Source organism: Kryptolebias marmoratus, linkage group LG9, assembly GCF_001649575.2.
Source record: "Kryptolebias marmoratus isolate JLee-2015 linkage group LG9, ASM164957v2, whole genome shotgun sequence".
In the NCBI taxonomy this organism is placed as follows: Eukaryota; Metazoa; Chordata; class Actinopteri; order Cyprinodontiformes; family Rivulidae; genus Kryptolebias; species Kryptolebias marmoratus.
The window spans coordinates 20,731,787-20,757,765 of record NC_051438.1 but is presented as its reverse complement, the minus strand read 5'-3'; the positions used below and the strand labels follow the sequence as shown (position 1 = coordinate 20,757,765).

Here is a 25,979-nt window from a genome sequence, read left to right as displayed (position 1 = left end):
TAATCATCAAAATTAAACGAAATAAACATTTGAAATATATGAGTTTGTATGTAATGTATGAATATAATATACAAGTTTCACTTTTTAAATGGAATTACTGAAATCAATCTACTTTTTCATGATATTCTAATTTTATGACCAGCACCTGTATTATACACCAGCAACACCTTTCCAAAACATGGTGCTGAGATCCCTGGCTTTCTCACTGCAGAGCCAAGCAATTGTAATATGCAGTGGGTTGTTGCTAACAAAAGCAAAACCTTTCATTAAAAAAATATGTGTAGGCAGTTCCATAAGAAAACGCTGCATCATTTAGTGTTATTAGGATCCACAGGCAGTAAATGTGTAAGTTACCCATGCTTTTGTCCACTATTGCACCTCCACACAATCCTGAAGGTTGCTTTTTAAAACCTGCACTGACAATAGACAGAAAATATCTGTTTTTACAGCAAATGATGCAACCAAAGTTGTCAGACAAGCTGAAAGTTCTACTTTGCTTTATTCCATCTTAAACAAGTTCAGACTCAGAGTTGGTGGCTGTCATTTTAGATTCTTTAAACTTACATTTTGTAGATGCTGAGACAAATTGTTCACTGTTTTTCTGAAATATTTCTCGGAAGAGCCGGTGCAGAAATATCCACAGCAGGAACAAACCTGTTTTAACACAGTCCTGCCTGCAGGGTAGGAGATTAAAACCACTCATGACTGGTTTTCAACCTTGTTCTTTGTGTAAAGAGATTTCAACAAAGTCCCTGAATCTTTTTTAACAATATTCTGTTCAACAGATGATGAAATATCCAAATAACTCAAATATTTTCAGCGTTATTCCTAAATTAAACTATTTGTCCAAATATTTTTTCACTTCATTTTGATCTCAGAAACATTTAGCCTTTTTGCAACACTCTTTAAGTATCAAATTATGTTTCTGACTTGTTGCAAAATAAACTAATTACCTGTGATATCTTCAGCCTGGTGTTTTGTTAGTGTTACACAACATTTACTGTCATTAGTTATAAATTATTAAAATCTTTTAGAAACTTGTTGCAGTCTGTTTTTAAACCTTTCCTCACAAAACATGCCTGTGTGTCATCATTTGTCTTAGAAAAAAAAAGTGGGTATGGTTTATAGCATATGTTTTTTATGGTAAATTTAAAATAAAATATTTTTCTTCTCATTTTCTAATTTCTTTATGTGTACTTTATTAATACTTTATTAACACTTCCCTTATTAAAACACAGATCTTGGAATGAAAAGCTGAAACAGGTCATCAAGTAAAAAAAAACAGGCAATTATCTTCAAAAATTTGAAAAGTCAGCGCCAAGTACGGGGGTCAACTGAGAAATATTTTCTGTTTTATTGAAGAGTCTTAAAATTGATATTTAGGCAAGATTTCAGCCTCTTCACCCTTCCACCTGGCCCTGGACTTAAACGCTGATGTGTGTTTTTGTATGCAGAAGTGTGTGTGAAGGGGGAAACGGGACCTCACTGGCCCTTTTGACATAAGCAGGCTTGGAGTTGGAGATGTATAATTACCCTGATCAGGGTGAAATCACAGCTCAGAGTGAGGAGGCAGAGCCGGCCTAATCTTACAGGTGGGTCAGACCCTGAAAGGCTGAGGTACAAGGAACCTGTGGCGTCTGTACTGGAAATCCACGTCAGCGCCACCCATCACACACTATTAGCTGCCATCAAAGCTCTAATTTTACTCTAGCATTACATCCCGCTCCCTGCACCCCCCCTCCCTCCCCTGCTGGTCTGGATGGTGCAGCCTGGTGGGAAAACGACATTCAATCCGCTGTCCGCCCCATTCAGGCCAAATTGGCAAATGACAGCTCTCCGCCTCTCAGATTGCTGGGAGTGAAAGGTACCTCCATCACCATCCGCCTGAGCCTTCGAGGGCTGTGTTGGGGAGGGCAGGGATTAGAGGAAGGGTGAGTGGAGAGGAAGAGTGAGAACCAGAGAGGCCGAGGAGAGGACTGAGGGTGGGTTAACAGCTTCCCTTGTCCTCCTCGGCAGTGACGGTGCAGGACAGAGAACACAGAGAAAAGAAAGAGATGAATGCCTACTCAGCAGATCAAAGGAACTTCCCTGAGTCCAATGGGAAAAGTTGACCTGAGTCCACTAATCGCCCATTTTTACCAACCCGAGCCGAGCTGGATGAGAAAGCAGCGTTTGGCCTCATGCAGGTCAACAGCAGCGACGAGGCAAAGGTGGATCTCACAGAGACGGGAACAGAGGCATTCTGACACTGGAGCACAGGCCTTTTGGTGCGGCAAGACCTGCTTTTCTTGCTCTCTTCTGGATGTATTCAGACATAAAAAAAAGCCTCGAAGAAAACAAATATCTTTATTCTGTCGAGATGCAAGAAAATAACAAATCCATATGGTAGTAAAACCCGTGTTTAGACAAACAAGAGTTTCCATGTATATTTTACTGACAGGGAAACACACTAAATGTTAGTCACTGGCTACACAACTGAATGGTGCTCTTACCGCTAATTAAGTGCTAATGGCAGTTCCCCCTGCAGAGAATACTAATTAATGCTCCATTCTTCTGCAGCCTGAGCGCGCACTCCACCTCAGCCTAATGAGGGGAGGCAGGTACGTCTTCTCCCAGGCCGGGTTAATAAGCACAACACAGTGGGCTTTGAGTAGAGAGCCATACCAGGGGGGCCGCTTCCTGTTCCCTAATCTTAATAGACCCCCCTGAAACACTCACAATGAACCGCAGAGGTAATGAAAGGATTGGTCCCATAAAACTCAGAAAATAGGCCAGTTATGTGTCTGCGCAGATACCGCCTCGAAAAGTTTTTTGTGTGTGCGCTTGTGCAGCTTTATTACCGTGGAAGGAAATCATATGTAACAGCAAATTATCTACAGTATAATCTAAATGTGCACATGTTTTGTGTAAAGATTATTATTTAAGGCTTTTTTAACTTTCTTGTTTTTTAAAACGATATTGATCATTCGAGCCACACAACATCGGAGCCAATCTTACTATCTCTTGTTTGAGCTGTACTACTTTATATAACAAGAAAACTTTAAATCCTAACAATTTATGCTAAAGGCTCTGAGTTTTATCCTTTCCTCAAGTCTGAAAGTAATGAAAAATGACCAGAGAAAATATGAGAATACTGTGAAATATGTTTCCCGAGTTGTGTTTTCTATTTTGCTTTCATTTCTGTTTGATTGTTTTTGTTTATGGAACTTTTACTGTCATGTATACCTTTCCTGTTTTTTTTCCCTCGTCAGTATAAAAAGGTTTAAAATAAAATATGACTTCATTTACAAGACTGATCATTAAAAAATGAAGAAAAAGAAAAAGCTGAATTATATTGTTGGCACTATACTGTTGATGGCCTGTCCTCAGACATATTTACATGGAATCCAACTTTATTTTTAAGGTAAGGAGACAATTCAGCAACATTTTGGAAATCCTGGTTACACAATGCTTCTTGTAAAGAGCAAGCGTGATAGTGTTTTGCAGTGCTGAGAGCGAGATGATGATCTATGGATCCATCCTGTCTGCCTCTGCGTGAAGATGGTTGTCTGGCTTTCAGGTTTCTTGATAGGTGCAAAGCCCAGAATCTATGTTCTTGCAGAAACCGTCCTTCAGCCACCCACTTTTTTTTCTTTTTCTGCTGTCTTAAAGAGATATTGTGAATCTCGTTGGACGTTGGACTTCTGTGGAATTGTGTCAGATCTCAGAGAGAAGTTCTTACAGAAAAGTCAAGCTAACAGTTCATCAGACTGTGGCCAGTTTCAAAGCCAACTCCAATCTAAAAAATATTTAAAAGCAGTTCATACGCACTCTGCTTTTTAAAACTCACACTGCTGTCCCTTTTTAGATTATTTACTGGGCGTATACGTCTATGGTTGTTTGCACATGGAAACGCTCAAAGGAATTATCCAATCAAACAGTGTACAAATCAATAAAATTGCATTTGTTTGAACTGTAAATATTAGTCTAATGCAACATTAACAGAGGTGAAAAGCTTTATGAAATGACGTTCACATCGACATGTGTTTTCAGACTCGAGTTTTTTTGAGATAATACAAGTCTAGACGAGGTGTTAACTCGATTCTTCAATGAAAACTACAGGTAAGATACTGACTGCTGATAACAACATACAGAATTTCACTTCAACAAATCTAAACTCTTCCTGGGAATTATCTGTGCAGTCTGCTGCCATGTTTGTTGTGAAAGTGGAATTGTAATGTTTCTGTGTAACCCTGGAGGCCACTGCTGGAAGTTTCTGGTGGCTGTTGGTAAAACTGTAAGCATTTTCTGTGTCTTCCATCTTCTTCATCTTCCTCCATGGTTCCTTTTCATGAGCCGTAAGGCTTTAAGGTAGGATGGACGGAGGATGCAGAACCTTGCTCTTCCTTTTCTAAGTTGCTGCTGCTGTGATCTTCTGACTTATTTTCTGCTGACTGGAGGATCCTCGTCGTCCTCTCTTCGCCTCCTCCTGGAAGCCTGGCGCTGGGACTTCATATTCTGTGTTGCTGTCTGTGACATCTTTCACACAGTTTCAGAAAACCCAAAACAAATCATGGTCACTACTGACAGATCAATCAGAGGGAGTCTTTTCCAGCCACTTTCTAAATGATTTCTTCATCCCTCTCAGGGCTCAGTGATAACGACTTCAGGTTCATGACCTCCCTCATCATTGTTCTCAAAAACAACAACATCACAATCAGCATTATACTGCTGACCAGTAGCATTGTGTTGCCGCTGCTGCTTAGCAGATACTCCTCTCGGTTGTGCAAAGACAGCTCCTAAACCTAAGAGACAAACCAGTGTTGTGTCGAAACACAACAGACAGCTCAGGGAAAAAAATCTATTTTAACTTGGCCCTTTAGACACTTAGGAACCAGCTGCCACTCATTTTTAGTTGAGCTAGGAAAAATAGGTTTGATACAAAGATGTGGTATTTGAGTAAGTTTTTTTTTAACCAGTTTCCTTAAAAACAAGATTTTATTTCCTGCTCATTTGCTGGAAGTAGTTTGTAAAGTCTGAAGCTTATTCTTTTGTCTACCACCTCTGCAATTTTAGGCACACACTGCACAAGGAACTGGACTGAAAATGAGTCAGGCTTTCTGAAAAACCTCCAGAAAACCTGGAACTATTAATCAAAAGCACTTTAAAAAAAGTCACAGGAAAGTCTGGCTCTTTGGAAGCAATGCATAAAAACAATTAGGGGTTATTTTTGCATAATACTAAATACTTATACACAGTGTGTGAGCTTTAAAATAATTTATTTCATTAGCAGAAGTCCTTACTTAAAGCAGCAAAGGGGAGACGTGCTTAGAATGTTTTTATTTTTTTACTTTATCACCAGATACCAGAGCGTGTTTTCATGAGAAAGCAGGTAATGAATTTTGTGTTTTTAACTTATAAAAGCTTGTTTTCTAGCAATTAATTCAAAATAAAATTTAAAAAGGGGTACTTCTTTATCAGAAATCAGGACATCAGGTCATGCAGGCAACGGATTTAAACTGAAAATGTCACATTAAATCAATGCATTAATGTTGCGGATTAACTCTAAATGTAATGATACTGAATGATGAAACTGGGTGCAACACAAAAAACACTTCTGCTCTGTAATTGTCTAGTTATCTCAAGAAAACAAGCTTTTTTCTCTCATTGAGGAGATAATCTTTGTTGCATCATAATGACAGAATGTTAACTCGTTATCTCAAGAAAATCATATTAAATTTAATATTAGCAGGAGTTCTCTGCCTCCATACTGACTGTAGTTATTAGTATTTAACTTGACTTTTGACAATCATGCATTGTGAGATAATACTACGTTATAAATAATAAAAAATAATAATACTTCTTATTGAAATAGGCAACATGGTAAAATTTTTTCCACCTTCCATTTTGAGTGAAAGTTTAAATACATACAATTATGTTCAAAAACTAACCTGAATTAGAAGAAGCTGGTCAGTACAACAATTTACAAACTGCTTTAAGGTCCAGTCAGTAAAATTTACCAACTTTTTAAAGGTTTGTTTTCTCAAAAATAATCAAACATAAAATATAATCAAAAGTACATAAATTTGGAAGAAAATGTGGTTGAAATATTAGAATATGAATATTGACTTTGCTTCTAAAAAGCTTAACTTTGCAGTAATAGTTCTAAAGGGTTTATAATTAATTACAAACCCTTAATTAGGTTGAAATTAGGGTTAATATTTGAGTTTGAGTATCTTTTCCCTTTTATGCCCACGACTTACAGATTTATTTGCTCATGAAGCCTAGAAGTAGTAAGTATCAAACTTATTTTATTAATTCTATATTGACAACATTAAGCAGTGGCTTCACCATAATATTCTGTTTATAAATTAAAGTAAGATTGAGCGTATCTTTTTCGGTGATGTTGCTCCTTGTAACTTTGATGCTCTGACATCCAAGTTCAGATCCACAGTTAAAAACTTGGGGTTAACCTTTGACAAGGATTTGAAGTTTGATAAACATATAGCTCCTGTAGTCAAGGCCAGCTTTTAACAGTTACATTTTTTAACCAAGGTTTAACTTTTTTGAAATCATCCTGACCTGGAAAAGTCCTTTCATGCTTTTATCAGCCCGAGGCTTGACGACTGCAATGCTTTGTGTGTTGGACTCTCTCAATCCTCCATCAGACACCTTTAGCTTGTACAAAAAGCTGCAGCCTCACTCTTAACCAACACTCCCAGATGTGAGCGCATCACTCCCGTTTTATCTTCTCTCCACTGGCTTCTGGTCCGTTTTAGGGTTGATTTTAAACTTTTATTATTCACTTTTAAAGCTCTTAATGGCTTATTTAGCTGAACTAATAGCTTACCTTGAGTATGAGAGGACCCTAATATCAACTTATTCATATTTACTGTTTGCACCAAGGTCTAAACACAAAAGTTGGGATGATCGGTCATTTTCCGTCACCGTGCCCAGATTGTGGCCCTTTTTAAATCTAATCTTAAAACTTTTTTATTCAGGCAGGTTTTTAATACCTAGTGGCACAATGGCATTTTTGTATTGTTTTTATTGATTGTTTTTTTTTTACTTCTGTATTGGGAAGCTGTTGTAAAGCGCTCTATAAACAAATGTTGATTGATAGATTGATTGATTGATTTTTCACTCCAGCGCCTGATCATTTTCAGAGGAATGTTTGTTTGTTTGTAAAGCAACTTAACTCTGACCTATGAGTCATTCAGACGTTCAAAAAGAAAACATTAACTCTAAGACTGAAGCAGCTCTGTGTCAACACATAGCAGACAGCTAAGCAGCTGATTTTATTTTAATTTGGATCTTTGGCCACTTTGTTACCAGCAGTCTGACACAGAGGCAGAGCTGTGTTCCTATTTCTTTAGTTGAACCTTTTAAAAAAATACAACAGCTAACACAGATTGACACATAAAATAGTAATTTAGGTCCAGTAATGTGATTCCCAAAAAGCTGAAAACTGAAAATGTGTTTTGGGCATATAGTAGTTGATCAGCTGAAGGAGGATCATCTCCTGTATGCCAAAGACAAGAAAAAGACTGGAGAACTACTAATCTGTTTTCTCTTTTTGGCAACAAAAAGGAAATATGAAACCTTTTATTTTCAAGTGTTTGCATCTGCATCTGTTACACTGCATGGCAGAACGGTGGTGCAGTTGGATGTACTGTTGCCTCGTAGCAAGAAGGTTGCAGGTTTGAAACTCAGCTGGGATTTTTCTGCGGAGTTTGCATTTTCTGTTGTACATGCATGGAGTTTTGTGGTTACTCTGGTTTCCTCCCTGAGTCAATTAACTTGTGGTTCTAAATTAGACATGGGTATTTGTGCTTTTGCGGCCCTGGGACAAACTGCTAACCAGTCCAGGGTGAACCCCACCTCTGGTTGACTGCTGGAGATGAGAACCAGCTTCCAGAGATCCTGGACCGAATCGAGTGGATGTAAAAAATGATTGGTTGATCTTGTCACACACTTTGGATGTTCATTAGAGAACACACTGGATCTGAACAGATGAAGTTAAAACACACTTATGGTATCGACAATAAATCTGCAGCCCAGTGACATTTGCAATTCTTTTTGTATTTTTGTTTTGTGATATCGTCATTTCACTGCAGCCTCTTTCAGGTAATGTGAGTTTAATGTTAACCTCCCCCTCATCAGGTGAAATATATGAGATTAACTTATAGTAGCCAGTCTAAATCCTTTCACTCCCTGATGAAACCTTGGTTGTTTTGTTTGTATTTTGGGTTTCAACAACATCTGTCCTTTCCAAGAATCAACATTTTTCCCAATTAAATGCATTGCCCGTAACGGTGGTGGTATTTATTGTTTTGTTCTTTTTCTCCCAGATATATTTGTGAATTCATAGAAAACTCAGCTTAAATGCTGACTTTTTACCCTGATGTGAAATGTTTTCAGCTAAAATAAAGAAAGGAAATGGCCCAGTTGTTGCAATAGTTTTGAGAAGGACTGTAAACACAGCAAAAACTTTTCTGAGCACTGTTTCATACTGGAAGTCTTTTTCTGTGTATGTGCTCCTTCTATCTAGAAACTGCTGATGTGTAGAAGAAAACAACTTCCATTTTATATAGTTTCCAACCTGCTGAGAGGATGTGCCGCCGCAAAATAAATACATTTCCTGTTTGGATGCAGAAAGCTTCAGGCATCAGATTCAAAGTGCCGAAGAATGAATGGGTGTGCGAGTATGTGGGTGCGTGCATGAGCGTAAACACAGATTGAGGGTGGTATTGGAATTACCTGAGTGAGATAATGGTGGTGCATTAGATTAACTTTCAGTCCCTAAATGCAACACATTTAGGCAATCTTGTCCCCCAAAAACATGTCAATGTCTGAAAGGCCTCCCTCTCGCTATCAGGAGCCTCTGGTCCCCCACGCTGATGCAGCTGGCAAGGCGCTACCGTCGACTGTCAAAACGCAGCGCCAGATCTAGTTATAAAATAATTGAATTTTCATATCAGAGGGGACCAGAGTCCCAGCAGACAATAGGACTGCTGAGTCCTCTCTGATATTGGCTCGGGCCCTTTGCCATGCGCATGAAATCAGTATGTTAATGTTCCACCGTTTTCTTTTTTTAAGGGCACTTGTGCTCTCGCAATGTACTACCGATGCGGTTTCAAAAAAAAAAAAAAAAAAATTGCAACTATTGATAAGTAGGCAGCCAGCAACCCCCTCGACCCCTCCTCCCACCCAACAGGCCCACCACCACCTCCAACCCCCCCTCTCTGCTTACCAAGGCTCTAGAGACGTTCTCGCACCCCTATCCTCCCCCCCATTATTAAAATTGTAATTTATTTTTCTAAATCAGAATGACAGCTTGCTTTCTTTTCTCTGCAGCAGGCGGTGAATCACCGAGCTTTAATTACTTTCGTAACTTCGCTGACCCTGTGAGCGCGCTGCTCTGCCGGAGAAAATAGGACCTCCAACAAAGGCCCTCTACCACAGCCTCGGCCGCCTACCGCCTCATTCAGCATGCGAAAATTGATCAAACTACGGATTTCATAAGATTTTTTTGTTAACATTTCACCTCCCGACTTTCTCCCTCAAAACATCGCCGTTCAGGAAAAAAAAAAAAGGAGAAAAAGAAAGAAAAAGCTCCGCAGTCCCACTTTCATGACCCACCTTCTTCAAGAAACCCGCCAAGCAACCCTAATTCCAGCTCTCCTTCTTCACTTCTTCACCGTTTCCGAGTGTGTGCTCGTGTTGACTCAACAAGGTCGCTCCGGGTCAAAACGGCCAGGGGTCACGCTATCATCAGTGACCTCTTCATACCCGGGCCGTGGCCTCGGCAGCACAAGGTCCTGAGGCCACAGCTAAATCTGATCACGTCACAGATCTTTGACTCGCAGGCATCAGAGTCTACCGCCAGCAAAGATGTTTCTCCAAACACAGATTGGTTACAGAAAAGAAGCTGCTGAGTTAGAAAAAAACAACAACATGAAAACACTGTTTGGATCATGACACGGACAAAAGGGATATTTATTTGCTTTGTTGCTACAAAGTTCAGGCCTGTTTCTTGCTCACCAAAGATATCCGTATTTGCTTCGCATCACTCCATGCCTAACATATTAAAGTAGCTAATATGTTGTAATCCCTGCTATCGCTCTCACCTTCCCGTTGGCATGTCTCTGTTTTTTTGGCCGTGCCACAGCGTGAACTGGGCCTGTGCAGGCGCTGTTGGTCTTTTGCTGACTGCCTGATAATTGAATGAGCGATTATCCCTCCCATTAATAGACAATGATACAGAAAGCACTGCCATATGTACAGAATATTAATGAGTGGCTGCAGAGGCCTAGATAAGAGAAGCGCCGTGCCGTCGCCGTAATAGGGGTTAAAACAATTTGCCCCCCTACCAGCACCCTATCCTTCCTGACACACGTATTCAGACAGACACACACACACACACATCCGACTCCTTCCTCTAATCCTCCGTTCTCAGCTAAGCAAGCAGCCACAGACAACACCCCCACATTCACCCACCCCTGTGGCCTGGACTTCTGCTTGGTGCTGACCTCCCTGCTACCAAGGCCAATCCAGCATTGTGTTAGAAAGCGAGCGGGATCACCTGACAACAAAATGTCATGCTAATGATGGGCAAAGCAGGGGTTTAGTGTTTATATGTTGTTTTTTTATTCTTTTTTTTTTCTTTGCAATGTAAAAGAGATGGGAAAACTTGCTTTGATTAACCTGCTGCACTTTTATTTTTGAGCTCCTCTGGCTATTTCCCCCTTCATGTCCTTCTTTTAATCAGCTCAAGAAAACATGCAACAGCTGAAGCTCAAAGTTCCACAGGAAGGCCTCGCCTCCATCAACTTTTTAAACCGGGAGGGTGGGGTTGGGGGAGTGAAACTGTTGGGGCACGCTTCATCTATAATTCACTCCACGCCAATCAATATCTAACATCTATCAGCAAGGGAAAGCAATATTTCCCCCCCTCCTTTTACCTTGCAATAATCGCGCTTAATGCTGTGAAGTACCTTATCATAGGTCTGGAGGCAAAAGAAAGGCCGGTTGCCATGGCGACCGTGAAAGCCATTGGTTTCCTTTTCAGCAGAATAATGAACTTCTCTCCTCCGTGTGTCACTCTTCCACCCCACTCTCAGCCTCTTCGATTAAATTGAAGTCCACGCGTCCTTGAAAATCCCTCCGTCTCTGCCTTATAATGTGACAAACAAGAGGAAAGAAGAAGGAAAAAAAAAACACACACAGGAAGAGAAAAAAAAATGTTCAAGGCTCAGCAAAAGCATCACTTCAGTCTGAGGCTTTACAGTCAATATTGTCTAATTAGAGGAAAATCCCCTCTTCATTAAAAAGAGGAACATGTTTGCTGTGAAGTTGTTTTTTTTTTTTAAATGAATAGCCTAAAATTTGAGTTTGTTTTGACTGTCAAGAAAACTCATCAAGAGATTTTAAGCAAGCAAACAATGGCTTTAAATCTGTCATAATATGTTTAATCTTATGGTGATTCTGAATTTCAGAATCTTGCCATGAAAAAGAAAATATAGGCTCTTTGTGTGTTTTCTGCAGGAAGGTGAAAGGTGGCGTGAAATGTATGTTAAAGCCGAAACTATAGGACTTAATGATAGGCTGGAGCTGAATAGATTTCTCTTTTTTTCCCCTGTATATCAATAAAAGTAATAATTAAAAAAAATGTTTTCTTCTCTGCGTGTCTTGGATCCGGTCATTGCCTGCTCTCCATGTCTGCAGCGTCCTTGAGCGCACAGACGTCATCTGGCCGAGGACATGAGTGTTTTATTCAGTGTTGGCTGCCTGATGGTCGATTAAAACAGAGAAAACAGTCAAAGTTGACTCCAGGAGAACTTGGAGCGTCGAAACGCACAAACTCTCCTATTAATGAGGTCAAGTTGAAGAAAAAAACCCCAATCAAATAAAAAGGAGAAGCAGGTCAAAACAGAAAAAAGTTAACTGCGACTGCATTCAGACAGAAGTTTAGGCTGTTAAGTCTTTTTTTTTATTATTAATGAGTTGCTGATTTTGCATCACAAGGCAGAAAGGCTGCATTTTCTTTTCTTTGGTTCTGCAAAGACAAAGAAGGCGCAGAATTAGTTTATTAAATTTAAACACTTAAAACACAAATTTCACTTTTGTTGTCTGGTTGTTTAAATTATTTTAAAACCGACTTTATTGTTTGGAATTATTTGCAGGAATCCTGCAATGTGGCAATCGCGAAAACTACAAATTAAATACAGATTAACTACCACAGTTTTAATTTGAATAAGTAGTTTGTTTTTAGATGTTCAGTTTTATTTTAAAGATACATGATGCATGAAGGGTAAAGAACAGATTTTATTTACGAGATTTCCTTTGTTTCTCCCCTCCACAACAACAAAATAAACTCACTAATTAAAACAATTATAACACTTAAAATGTTTTTTTTAGCTCTATGCTGAAACTCAGGAAACGCAATATGAGCAGTTCAATAATATTATCTGAGCATTTCCATGTCGGAGAAAATAATCCTACCACAAGTAAACGGTTCATTATTTGGAGTTACATTGTTATTAAAATGTAAATAAATTCCCCAGCTTTTAAAGTATCGTGCTGCATTAATAGTGTCACAGATAAACTTTTCAGCGGGTGCTCGTTTAGTTTGCTGTTAAATGTTTTTAGACAAACACAGGTCTGCATATCAGCAGCTCAGTTTTCCTGTTGAATTAAACAGGCAATTAATCAGGAAATGATTGAAATCATGTAAAAAAAAAAAATAATAATTTTAAAAAGCAGCTCTTTTTATACCGATTGTCATGTATTTTCATTTAAACTTTCGTCAATATTTACGAAAACAGGATGAACATGACTGAAGAAAAATAAATCTCCTAAAACACAAGACGTTTTTTTCTGACTATTTGCACTGTGGTATCTGATTTGTTTATTGTTTTATTTATTTATTCACTCATTTATTCGTGTAGTTGAGATTTTCTGGTATGGAAGTGGAAAAATTAAACGTCAATAAATCCAACCACCAGATGGCGCCAGCGAGCCTTCATCACTGGATAAATGATGTAACTGAACGTTTTTACAGAAATCAAATCTGGTATCACTTAGTCCTATTTACTTACTTATTTATTTGTTTGCTTTTCATTGCATTGAGTACACAATGAGCACAAAACAGCATAATTTAAAAAAAAAACAAAGAAAATAGATAAAAGCATATCTTTCTGTTCGTTAATAAAAAAGGAACCAGGAAGGACAGATGGATGTAGATTTTGCCAAGAGAATTGAAATGGCTGCAGTCAACGTCTGTTTCCAAAAGGGTGACAAACACAGGCTGACCTATAGGAGTGGAGAGAGGAGTATTCAGGTAGACTACAATCTATGTAGAAGAGGTAACCTGAGGGAGGTCGTGGCAGGGGAGAGCGTGGCCAGACAGCATCCAATGAAAGGAGTACTTTGAGGAACTACAGTAGAGGTCATAGAAACTGTAGAACAGGAAGTGGAAAAGGTTAGGGAGGATGAAGTTCAGAAAGCATTGAAGAGGATGGAGAAGGAGAAGTACAGGGAGGGTCAGAAAGAACTTCACTGTGCTTTTGTGGATTTAGAAAAGGTATACGACAGAGAAGTATGTTAGACTGGTACAGGACATGTATGAGGACAGCAGGACAGTGGTGAGGTGCACTGTCGGAGTGACAGATAGCTTCAATGTGGAGGTGGGAGTGCATCAAGGATCGTCTCTGAGCCCCTTCTTGTTTGCTCTGGTGATGGACAGACTAACAGATGAGGTCAGGCAGGAATCCCCGTGGACTATGATGTTTGCAGAGGACATCGTGATCTGTGGTGAGAACAGAGAACAGGTGGAAGAGAACTTGGAGAGGAGGAGGTATGCACTTGAAAGACGAAGGATGAAAGTCAGCTGTAGCGAGACAGAGTACCTGTGTGTGAATGAGAGGGAGGCAGGTGGAACAGTGAGGCTACGAGGAGCAGAGGACACAAAGGTGCAGGACTTCAAGTACTTAGGGTCGACTGTCCAGGAAAACGGGGAAAGAGGTGAAGAAGAGAGTCCAGGCAGGAGGGAGCGGATGGAGAAAAGTTTAAGGAGTGATTTGTGACAAAAGGATGGCAGCAAAGGTCAAAGGAAAGAATTTAAAGTGTCAGAGCTGAAGATGTTGAGGTTCTCCTTGGGAGGGACGAGGATGGACAGGATTAGGAATGAGGTCATCAGAGGTCCAGCACAGGTTGAAGGACCTAGAGATAAAGTTAGAGAGGCCAGACTGAGACGGTTTGGACACGTGCAGAGGAGGGACAGTGGCTATATTGGTAGAAGGATGTTAGAGATGCAGCTGCCAGGAAAAAGACAAAGAGGAGACATATGGATGCAGTTAGAGAGGACATGGAGCTGGTTGGAGTGAGGACAGAGGACACAGAAGACAGTTAGAAGAGCATGACTCGCTGTGGAGACCCCTGAAAAGGGAACAGCTGAAAGAAAAAGAAAAAGAATGAAAAGATTCTTATTTTTTGTTGAAAAATAAATAAAAGACAAGCCTTTCAGGAGCAAAGATAAGCAAAGAATCTGTGGTTTGTCAACAAATGTAGCTGTTTTTTTTATATAAAATGAAGTGAATTGAGTATTTCTCCTTCCAGTTTATGATACCCCAAAACTACTGAAGTAAATGTTAGAAAATCTTCTGTAAAAGAGCTTTAGTGCAAACCTAAACTGGACACCTGTCATTAATAACTGATTTGACTACATGAGCAAAAGATTCATGTGAGAAACCTCTGATAAGCACTATAATTTAAAGTAAATATTTCAAATATCATTTAAAGCTTTACATGAAAAAAGGAGAATTATGTTAACCTCGTCCGGAGGGTCAATGACCTCTCCAAATGTGTTTTTCCTCCGTTCAGCACTTTACAGTGAAATCAAAATCAGTGTGAGAATTGTAGCATTTTTCTTTTTTTTATTTGTCTTTAAACTGTCTTCTTGTTGAAGTTGCACACTTTCACAGGGTTGATTTTCTGTGAAAAATGTCCTATCGTTGTTACTTTTATACAATCTGCTTTCATTCCCCAAACACAACCCGTGTTGTGTCTTTTTATGTCACTGAAAGAGTTTCACTTTCAGTTTCTCTTGAACTCTAGAGCCACTGACGAAAATGTTAGACCTTGGGTGAACCTGTTTTTATAATTTGCAAAACAGAAAAGACTTCCTGCATAATCTGTACAAAATATATTTATTTAGTTGATGACATCGTTACGATCACATGGTGAAACTTGATGAATCATGTTAAATTGCAAAAACATCTTCAGTGATAATACTCATATCTTACAACACGAGAATATCGTGTGATACAGTACTTTGTAGATTCACATAAAACCGAGGGTGGAGGACTGTATAACATTCAGTAACTTTGCTTCATCTCTTGTAAAACTATCAGAAGGTTCAATAAATGACTGACAGAAAGGCCTTGAGACTCTGTGCATCGTTTTCAGAGGTAAAGCAGGGAGAGGAAAATCTATTCTCCCCCTGCGGACGTGTGGGGGGATTCTGTGCAGAGTTGTCTACTTATTGTTCTCCGTAGCTGAATGTTGAAGGACAAAAGCAGCTGGCCTGGGATCAGAAACTGCTCTGGCTGCAGCTGTTCTTTCTGAGAAACACACAAACAGTGCTGATAAAACAGGATGGATTGCCTCACTGGTGTCTCACCTCTTAGACAACAGCCAGGCATTTTACCACATTTTGGTTCGAAATAAAAAAGCACAGTTTTCTATTATCATCTACTTTAAGGTCATCAGTGGCAAAATCTTTCACTGAAGTGTCTTGATCTTTTTTTTTTCAGCGCAGGCAGTATTTTCTAAAGAAAATAATTTTATACACAAGTGTAAACTGTGTATTCATATGGATCCATCTGTGCGCTAATACCATTGTGGTAAGACACTTTACACACAAAAAAGGAACCGACTCTTTCGTAAATAATACCAAAACAAAAACATTCTTCTCATAAGAGATGCAATGAGGAGAATCGAAACAAAAACAGGTATTAAAGAATGTTGTTGCACAACTCTTTCATGAGAATGTTTTAGTCACAAGCATAATAAGTGCTTAAAGCGGTGACGGCAGTCTTTTGAAGTAGGGTTCAATGGAAAGGTTATTAACTATTAATATCTTACATGTTGCAGACAGCTCTTTGAACGGTTTCAGTTTAATTCTGACTAAATTGATGAGCTAAAAGCTATTCTGAACAGCATCAAGAACAAAGTTGTTGCTGTCTTAAAGCAATTCAAGTCACAAAGATTTCACCCAAAGCTTTAGGACTGATTCTAGAAATGTTTTCATCACAGGAAACACAGGAAACCACCCAAATGCTGCAGTGATTATGCCAGGCCTGTGTGTGGCGCAGTGACGCCGCCACCAAAAATATACCAGAAAGAGGAAACAAAACGTGGAGCAGGCACTCCAAACTGTGAACACACAAAAAGAAAACAGTAACGATGGAGAGCAAAAGAGAAAAACTGAACCCTAACGACGAACTGGAACTTCTACTTTGTGTCCCTTTTAACAAATATTGACTGGGAGATGTGTTGGTCCAAATCCATGGACATAATGAACAATTTCAGGTACAGTATCCAGAAGGATGGCTCGGACTTTTTAAATTGTGTTTTTTTATGTATATTTTATGTATAATGTAGTTTATTTTAGGCTGTTATTTATTTATTTCGGTTTTTGTATTGTTGACAATTCAATAAAGTGATCGAAACCTATTTGGCCTTAAATTACTTGGTGCAAAAATAAGGGGTTTTGCGCTGCTTTATTGTAAGCCTGAGACGCTTCAGGATAGAAATTTCATAATATTTCTACCAGAATAACTGTGTTATAGAAAACTGACAGCATTTATAAGGTTTATAAAATAATGTTTTGCATAAACTGCCATGAAATCTTTGAAACTGAAGTTGTTTTTAGAGAACAGCAATCCACTTTAGTCTTGATCTTTTTCAAACTAGCTGTTAACTCATCAATCTGGGCAGAATTTAACTCTATTTCTTCAAACTCAGGTTATTCAAAGAGCAATCAGCAACAGGTAGGATATTATTTGTTGCATTCATAACCTTTCCATAGAACCTCACTTCAAAAGGTTTAAACTATACATAGATACTTTGGCCTCCTCTTTATGTCTCAACCTCTTTGCTAGCTTTGTGTGCAGAGTTTTTATAAACGAGAGCTACGCTGCAGTTATTGTTCGGCTGAGATTTCGCCAGCTCAGGTGTGGAGCTGCTTTTCATTTCTTTTCTTCCTGTCAGAGCCGATATCATTTTGGAGCGGTAGTGGTCCCCGGCCAGGAAATACAGAATGGGATCGATGCAGCTGTTGACGCTTGCCAGCGGCCTTGTGATTTTGTAGGTAAAGTTGACGATGTTGAGGAATTCACAGTTAAGGTCCAGCACCCGGGAGGTGTAGTAGAGAGTCCTTGTGATGTGAAATGGGACGAAGCTGACTGCAAACACCACCAGCACGACAATGATGAGCTTGATGGACTTCTGGCGTGAGCTGGCGCCCTGCTGGCTGGCGGATAATCCATGTCTGGGCCGGCACAAAGCCCGCGCCATCAAGCAGTAACACACCAAAATGACAATGAACGGGATCCCAAACAGCAGCACCATGACAACAGAACTGTAGTCCACATACTCATGAAAGGACTCCTGGTTTGTTGTGTCATGGCACAGGGTGTCATTGTCCCTCCTGGAGGTGGTGACGAAGACGAGGTTGGGCACCAGGCACACTGTCACGGCGGACCACACCAAGCCACACACCAGGTGGGCGTGGCGGGACTTCAGCAGGGTCAGAGCCTTGATGGGATGGCAGATGCCGACGTAGCGATGCACGCTGATGCAGGTGAGGAAGAGGATGCTGCAGTAGAGGTTGGCGTAGAAAAGGAAGCGGACGATTTTGCAGGCGGCCACACCGAACGGCCAGTCACTGCGGTTGGCGTAGTAGTAGATGAGAGTGGGCAGGGAGAGCACGTACAAGAAGTCTGACAGAGCGAGGTGGAACATAAACACCATGCTCGGGTTCCACGGGCGCATCTTTAGGAACACCCATAAGGCTATAGCGTTGAGTATGAAGCCAAACACAAACACCAGACTGTAGGACACGGGGAGCAGGATGTATTTGAACTCCTCATCAAAGCGACAGTTGGAGTTAAAGATGGATGTGAAAACTTCTGATTGGTTGAGTGGACTGATTCTGCTGGTAACCACCTCCATTTGGGATTCTTGAGGCATTCTATCCAAGAAACCTAAACAGGATGAAAACAAAAGCAAAAATTACGTCTAGCATCAAAAACGATATGAATATTGATGCCAAAATCATTTTACATCACAGTGAGAAAAATAGTATTTCAGCCTCAACATTTTCAAGAAAAAATTTATATTTAGTCTTAAATATATTCAGATAAATAGAGAACACACTTGAGCAAAACATTTAACTCTTATGTAATTTATACTACAAACATAATTCAAAATGCATAAAAATGCATGCCTTAAGCTTGTAAACTTTGATAAAATCCCTAAAAAAAACCTAACCAAGAATTCATCACTGACCTAAAAAAATCATTTTCAGGATGAAGATTTTTTTTATCCACTTTTCAGTTACAAAATATACAATTATATAACCAACAAGTCAAAAACACACAAATGTGTGATTTAATTATGAGTAAAGAGACACATTATACCTGTTAACATAAATACATTTTTAGAAACTTGTTTCAGTGGCAGACATTTGACATAAAATGTCACAGAAAAATCCTTTTAAATCAGCCAGGGGCTGATAAACTTTGTGGATAGTCAGAGATTCGAGGTTCAGGACCTACAAGTTATTTATTGTTGGCAAACCTGGTAAAATCTCTACAAAGTGAGAATGTTTTATTGATGTCTACGACTCGGTCAAGACATCTACAAAACATTTTAGGGATGATATAAATGTCTGTCAGACGTCTTTTCAACCGAAAAATGCTCACTAGAACACTTTCCTGTTCTTGCTGGATATAGGCTTTCACCTGTTTTTATTCTATAATGCATTAGATTTTTCGGGGCTGCAGTAGCTCAGCGGTCAGTGCTTCAGTCCTGTAAGGCCGTAGGTTTGAGCCCAGGTTCCGTCTGGAAGGACATCCGGTGTAAAACAAATGCCAAATCTTTCCTGCAGAATGTGTTTGCTGTGGCAACCACTGAAGAAGGGAGCAGCTGAAAGGATAACAGCAGCGTTTCAAAAGTAAAATGTTTGGACAGCAGCCTGACCGCTTTAGCTGCTGGAGTCTTTGCATCTGTTATAAAAACATGTCGGATGTGAATAAGGCCGTCCGTGGAATTGAGTCATCTGGGCTCAGTTATTGTTGCTCTGAAACATCTGTTTGACATTAATGATGCCTTCATGGACATCCAAGCTGCAATATGTAATAATATACCCTAAGACAATCACTTATATTTGTATTTGAATTAGGTTGTGTGTTGATAACAACTGTCCTCTTGACTTCTCTACAAACTGAACGATGGACACCGTGGACACCATGGACATGGGACATTAGTTCTTGTTTGACCTTTAATGCATCATAAGCTGCTCTGGCATCAAAAAACATAAACACTGCAAAAAAGTTACACAAATAAACCTCTAAAACATCAAAACCTATAAAATAAAGCAGTAAAATACAAAGAAATTGACTCATAATGAAGCCCAGAGGATTTATGACTGCAAAGTCTCAGCTACTCTGGAATGCTTTTATTTTATTTTCATACCAATTAACCCTATAGCGCCAGCTGTAAACTGTTCCAACTGTTTCCTGCAAAACACAACTTTACCTGTGTTTTCTGACTTTTGTCAAACCCACTTCCAGGAGTAAGATTTTAAAAAATCACATTTATCAGTTTTAACTTCGTTAATGTGCCTTTTTCCCATTTTAATCTAAATGTATAATGTTTCAAAAATATTATGCATCATATTTTATTTAGAAGAAAGAAATGGAGCAAAACACGTAGGCTGAAGATGGAAATAATCTTTTTTTTTTTTTTTTACTGACGCTCACATTAACAGCACCCTGATTAATAAAGACTGATTTTGTGTTTATGTTTTACAGTCCAAACACTATTTTCTGCATATTTTGAAAGTAACGTTTATTTGTAAAGACCCTTCATACAATATAGGGGAACCGTAAACTCAGTGTTGGAAATAAAAGTTGCAACTCACAGTTTTTAACAAGGTAGGTTGTTTTGTTTAAATCTATGAAAAGTAGGGAAGTTTTATAACTAAAAGAAAGAGCAAAAGTGTACTTGAGACCAGCTTTTGCTACTTTCCATTACGTGGTTATTATTGGTTAATGTGGTTTTTACTCTGACCTGAATTAAGTATTTACAGACACAGGGCTCTCAAGTCTCACCTTTTGACATATTTATTTTGTGAAGTGCACAAGCCACACTTTGTATTTCTCACTCTAAAAAACACTAAATGCTAAAACACTCCCGCACAATGGCCTTCACCACAGGAAGTGGGGGACTCCTTGATTCATTCAGGCTGGTTGAGAATGACCCAAATAAATGTTCAGATGGGTCAAATCCAATATCAGGTATTGTATGTTATAAGCCATGAATAAAAGATTTATTTACGTAAACAGGTGAAAAAAAAGGGGGGGGGGGGGCTGTGATGTGTCTGCATACCCCTCAGAAAGTTGGTAGTTGCACCCCTGCGTGTCCACTTTGCAAATGAACCATTTGTGTGCAAAGCTGCCGCTGATCCCGTCCTGGATTACAAAGCAGTAAATATAATTTTGAATGTATTGTTTTTTCACTGACTCTGTCGCGCTGATATAAATCCTTGTGGTTGGAGGGTTGAATGTAGTCTTTTTGTGAAATTTGATATTCTAACAAATTAATTTATGTAGTGTGGGTTCAGGCAAAGCATTGAAGTTGTAAATTTATTTCATAAAGTTAGTTCTAAACCTATTTTGAGTGTTTTTTACTCATTTTTTGTCTTGCCAATGTTGATATTCCTCTCTCCTGCAGCCTGATTAACACCATCAAATATGCAAATTAGGCGATGATGTCAGTTAACGACTTCTAACAGCTCAAAATCTCACTCCAAGCTCAGATCAAAACTTGAGAGCCCTGCAAACATCCATCTGGTTCTGCTCAGCTCTCAGTGAGCTCATGAGCACCAGCAGCTCCACTCAGTTTAACAACATCAGATCAGATCCTCGGGCTGCTGCTACTCACCCAAACAGATCCAAACTCCTTCCTCCTTTGTCTCACCTTTCAGACATCTACAAGCTGCTGCCGCCTCTCGAGTCTCAAAAGGTCCGACTTTATGTCTGCTTTCACGGTTATTCGTAATAGAAGGTCGGGCTGGAGTCCTGAACAGCGCAGCCAAATTCAGTAACTGAGCGCACGGCGCGTGTGAGACAGGAGGAGTGTGAGAGGAGGAAATGGGAAGTCACAAAAAAAAAAAACTAAACTAAATAGCCCGCCCTAAAACTCACTGTCCCACTTTGACTATGAAGTCCGAAAGAAGATTGAAGACTTTCACAAGACTTTTATTCACTTTAAAAAGTAAATAAATAAAATAAAAAGTTCACTTCCAGTCATGATTCAAACTTATTATTATTCTAAAGAAGTTATTTCATAGCTTCAGTGCCCTGCTGTGCAAAAAACAACCTGCATTTCTTTAGTCTTTGCTTCCAAGGAGCCAGCCTTCCTTGTAAACTTTTAAAGTGATCTTGAGCATTTCTTCAGGCTTTTTTTTCCCAAGATTTTTCTTAGGACTGCAGCTGTTTGTTTCACTCAGTACCTGGTCTTTTTCCAAAAAAAAGACCTTTTTCTTTACTAAACTGTGCAACTATGAAAAACTACCAAACTCAAGGGATGAAGCAGTGTTATGTTGACGCTTTCCAGACATCTGAGGTGAATTTTTAAACACATTGTTACCATTTCTGTCGCAGAATCTACAAAAAATACCAAAAAATGACACAAATGATTTTTTACACCATTATTCATAATTTACAAAAAGCTTATAGGTTTTAGGTCTTTGCTGAAGTTTCTTTGTTCCTTTTAAATGTGACTTTCAGATCCTGTTTGTTTGCTCTAAATATTGTAAAACTCGGACACTTCTTCTTTTGTTCTTAATGTCCACTTTAGGTATATATATTTTTTTAGGCACACATTGCACAATATGCTGTCATGACATATAGGAAACGAGTAAAAAAAGCAGCTAAAGTCCAAAGAAAAATGGGCAAATCTTTAGAAAGTGAACTGTTGGTGAAGACCCCTTTGACAGAGGGAGAAAGTTAGGTACATGCTGCTTAAAATTTTTGCACAGAATCTCTCACTCCTTTCTGTAGATATTTCAGACAATGCCATAAAACTGATTATCAGTGGTGGTTCGGTCTCGCGTGCACACACACACACACACACACACAAACACACAGTGCTGTAAACAACACTAACGATGCTTTAATAAGGTGATTAAACATCAATCCCAACTTTAAACCAATGAAATGCAAGTATTGTCTGATTAATCTTGCCTGTTTGATCAAAGCAGTCAAACTCTCTCAGTGAGGCAGTTTTGTCCATCTTTTTTCTCACTAACTAGTCTTGACATGTAGCATCATTTCTAGGAAGGTTGTGTGTGAGCCTTGTGGCCAAACCACATTCTTTTCTTCCCTGCTTTCCTTTCAGTAAGGAAATAAAAAGGATGTTTCTGACTAGATTTAATGCAACAATGCAGGAGTCCTAAAGTCTTTAAACATCTTTAGGCTTCATCAAACTGAAATAAAAACCTTTTTCAAATTGTTGCTGTTGTGGAATAAAATACATCATTACTCACGTAAAGTGAAAAATCAAAGGCACTTCTGCACGTAATGTTCAGATAGAACACAAGACCAGATGTTATTGTTCTATCTTCACCTGAAAAAAAGAAATTTATTCCAGCTGGAGAAGCTGTATTTTTAAATGTTGAGTGCTGATTGACTGCAGACACTTGAAGAAGCTGAAAATGGGTTGTTAAAAGTTGAAACAATCAGAACAAAAGCTAAAATTAGCAAAACTTAAAACTAGCAGAATGGTAACTAAAGATAAAACCACCCAAACAATAGCTAAAAGCTAAAATTAACAGAAAAAAAGGAGCTAATGAATGAAGGAAGTATGAAATAGATTTCAAAGGGCACAAAGTTTTCCAAGAATTTGTAAAGTTCTCAATTTATTTCAGTGTAAAAACAGAGAAAAACCTGGGAAGAAAAGAAAGTGGATCAGTTGTTAGACCTGTTTCTCCCCATGCAGGCGTTTGTTTTCTTCAAGTTTTCTTTGACAGTCCAAGACCATAATTTACTAGCAGTGAGTGTGTGAGCACGAATGGTTGTCTCCGAGTGGACCTGTGATAAACTGGTGACCTGTCCAGGATGAACCCTGCCTTTCGTCTAGTGACGGCTGGAGCGGTGCCACCCCCCCCCGACCCCCAACAGGATTAAACACATAAAGAAACTGGTTGGTTGGTCTGTTCAGTGCAACCAACACAGTCAGAAGTTACAATAAAGATTGTGCCACAAGATTTAGTTACTGTTCACATGTTAAAACCTTGCAAAACCAGAGTCCTAACAGATCTCTTCTTACAATTTACCACTGGTTGTGAAGCTTGTGGGACATTAATATGTGATGTAAATTAATTAATGTTATTGGGATATATGTTATTGCTGAAACATCATTTGTGTCATTTTCCTTTTAAAAGGAAACTCACTGCCATGGCATGTTATAGTAGTTCACATAGAGCTACATGTTTTGAAGATTATTTACACAGTTCGTATCACATGTATCAACAAATATTTGCTCTCCGGAGTTGTGAGGAATTCATGCATCTTCTCAGGAGTCACCTCAGGCTTTTCTTAAACACTCACATGACAAGGTGTGGAATCATAAAGGCTGCTCATAAAGAAATAAAAAAGAAGCTTGCAGTAAGTCCAGTGCTGTTGGTCACAGCCAATAAACTGAAATGCAATGTAATTTTACTTAATAAGTTACCAAAGACTTAAGCTTAGGTAACCAACAAACAAGCTCTTATCAACTTGAATGATCTGTTTACTTTGAACTTGACAGGTTTGAATTACCTTCCCATGATGTGCTCAGGCAGTAGAACAGAAAATAGGATTCAGGTCTTCTGAAAACAGCACATTTTTTTGTGTAAATATCAGTTTATGGTCTTTAGAAGGTCCCTGCTTTGACAAAATATATAACAGGTGACAAAAATATGCTGAATTCTCTGAAATGAACTATTTCTCCTCTGTCTCAATAAAATTTTATTTTCTGAAAATGTAAGTTGGACTTTTGAACAATGGGTGTTTGTTACGAGGTGATTTCTTTTTTGGACCTTTAAGGTTGTTTTTTTTTTTAAACTGACACCCGCTGTGCATCTTCAATAACCTATCGTTTAGGTTTGATTTTGATCACATTGTTTCTACTTTATTATTTAGCTGTATTTGTTTTAAGACAAAGCTTTTTTTACAGAGACCAGAAAATGTCCAGGCAGCTGAGGTCCAAGAGTTTCTTCAGTAGTGATTCTGCTCGCAGGGTTAGAACCGGGGGAGGGAGAAAGAAAAATGCACAGTGACATGTGCAGAAAAGCTTCCATGGGTAATGAATTTGTTGGTGGGTGTACAACCATACAGGAATCAGCTCTGAATGTTCACAAAAAAACAAAAAACAAATCCACACTAAAGCTTTAAGAGCCAGTTAGAGCATGGCAATTTTTAATACTGATTTTTTACAATCATTTTAAACAAATTGACAAAGAACGAGAATATCTGAAGTTTATTCCCTGGGTATGTGTTTTAAAGGCTTCGGATTTCTGCTTCCATAAACTGGGAATACTGAATGAAATCCAAACATTTGTGGTGTTAGAAATCATACCTTGTTGTTAAAGTGTTTTTATATGACATGCAGGCGCTATACATTACATTTACATTTATTACTGATATCTGATGGCCTAACAATGAACCTTACATAACTATTAACGACTCACCTTCCATTCAAGGGGTGTTAAACCAACGTTGCGTCCTCTGAGCTAATTTTCCCGAATCATTCCTTTTTCACTTCTTGGTTCTTAGGGGGGACTTTAAGGCGCTGCCCTGGATCAGGTTTCTTACTCCGACCCTGCGCTCCCCAACACGTTTTTTCTTGCATATTGAAAAGTCTTGAAGGCTGCAGAAATTTACTGCTTAATTTTTACTGTTTACATTGTATGTATTTTAAAATCACTCACACGTAAAGAATTGTGCAACCTCTAACGTGAACGTGTCGCAACAAGCGTGAGTTATCAGCTGGAACTGCTAACGACACCAATCTTGGTCACTAAACAAACCTCACAAGCTTTATACTTTTTTTTTTTAACTGATACGTGATTAAATTTCCCATTAGTAATGGAACAAAAATTCAAAGTAAAACACAGGCAGACCTGATGGTAGCAGCTGCATGCTCAGGTCTGGGTCCGTTGAGAGGAAATTGGGTCATTTGAGAGTGGGTGCAACCTCTAGCTTGTTTTTACTAAGGAATTACTAACATATGAGCAGTCGAACTGGCCTGCAGCAGCCATTTCATGCAAACTTTGAAATCATTCATTCATTCAGCCAATAGAAACTTCCACTTTTAGTTGATGAATGTATAAACAGCGCTGTGCTTTGAAACTTGGCATTCAAAATGCATCGGTCAGAACAGCTAAGCTGAAATATGTAACACTGAGAGTTAAAGGAAAAACCTTACTTTAACCGAACGGGTCTGTCGAGCAGGGGAACAGATGTTTTTTGAGCACACATCAATGAAAGTGTGTGCTTTTGTGTGAATTGTTTGACTGCTGGATGTCTGCAGCATGTGAGGGGCCACTGACAAAGCATCAAAAACCCATTAAATGGTTTTTCACTTATATGGCAACTTTTAACCTTGAAGGCTCTGCAAAACACTTTACAGTGTTTCTCATTCACCCAGTCACACACACACACACACAC

The 25,979-nt window shown here is 39.0% G+C and overlaps 1 protein-coding gene across 2 annotated transcripts; it reads right to left on the bottom strand.

Moving 5' to 3' along the window:
• Window positions 1–15,169: 15,169 nt before the first annotated feature.
• Window positions 15,170–21,401, bottom strand: p2ry4 (pyrimidinergic receptor P2Y4). 2 transcript variants are annotated; one of them, XM_025004150.2, is made up of 2 exons: window positions 21,211–21,401; window positions 15,170–18,248 (listed from the first exon to the last, which is right to left on the bottom strand). In XM_025004150.2, the coding sequence occupies exon 2, from the start codon at window positions 18,232–18,234 to the stop codon at window positions 17,122–17,124; it is 1,113 nt and encodes a 370-aa protein (XP_024859918.1). In that variant the 5' UTR covers window positions 18,235–18,248; window positions 21,211–21,401; the 3' UTR covers window positions 15,170–17,121. The 2 variants fall into 2 exon arrangements, with proteins under 2 accessions (XP_024859918.1, XP_017263584.1); XM_017408095.3 differs by having other exon boundaries at window positions 21,247–21,401.
• Between the last annotated feature and the right edge of the window lie 4,578 nt (window positions 21,402–25,979).

What these genes read in the sequence shown, in the direction of transcription:
- p2ry4 (XM_025004150.2), bottom strand. Translation starts at nt 18,234, where the DNA reads ATGCCTCAAGAATCCCAAATGGAGGTGGTTACCAGCAGAATCAGTCCA.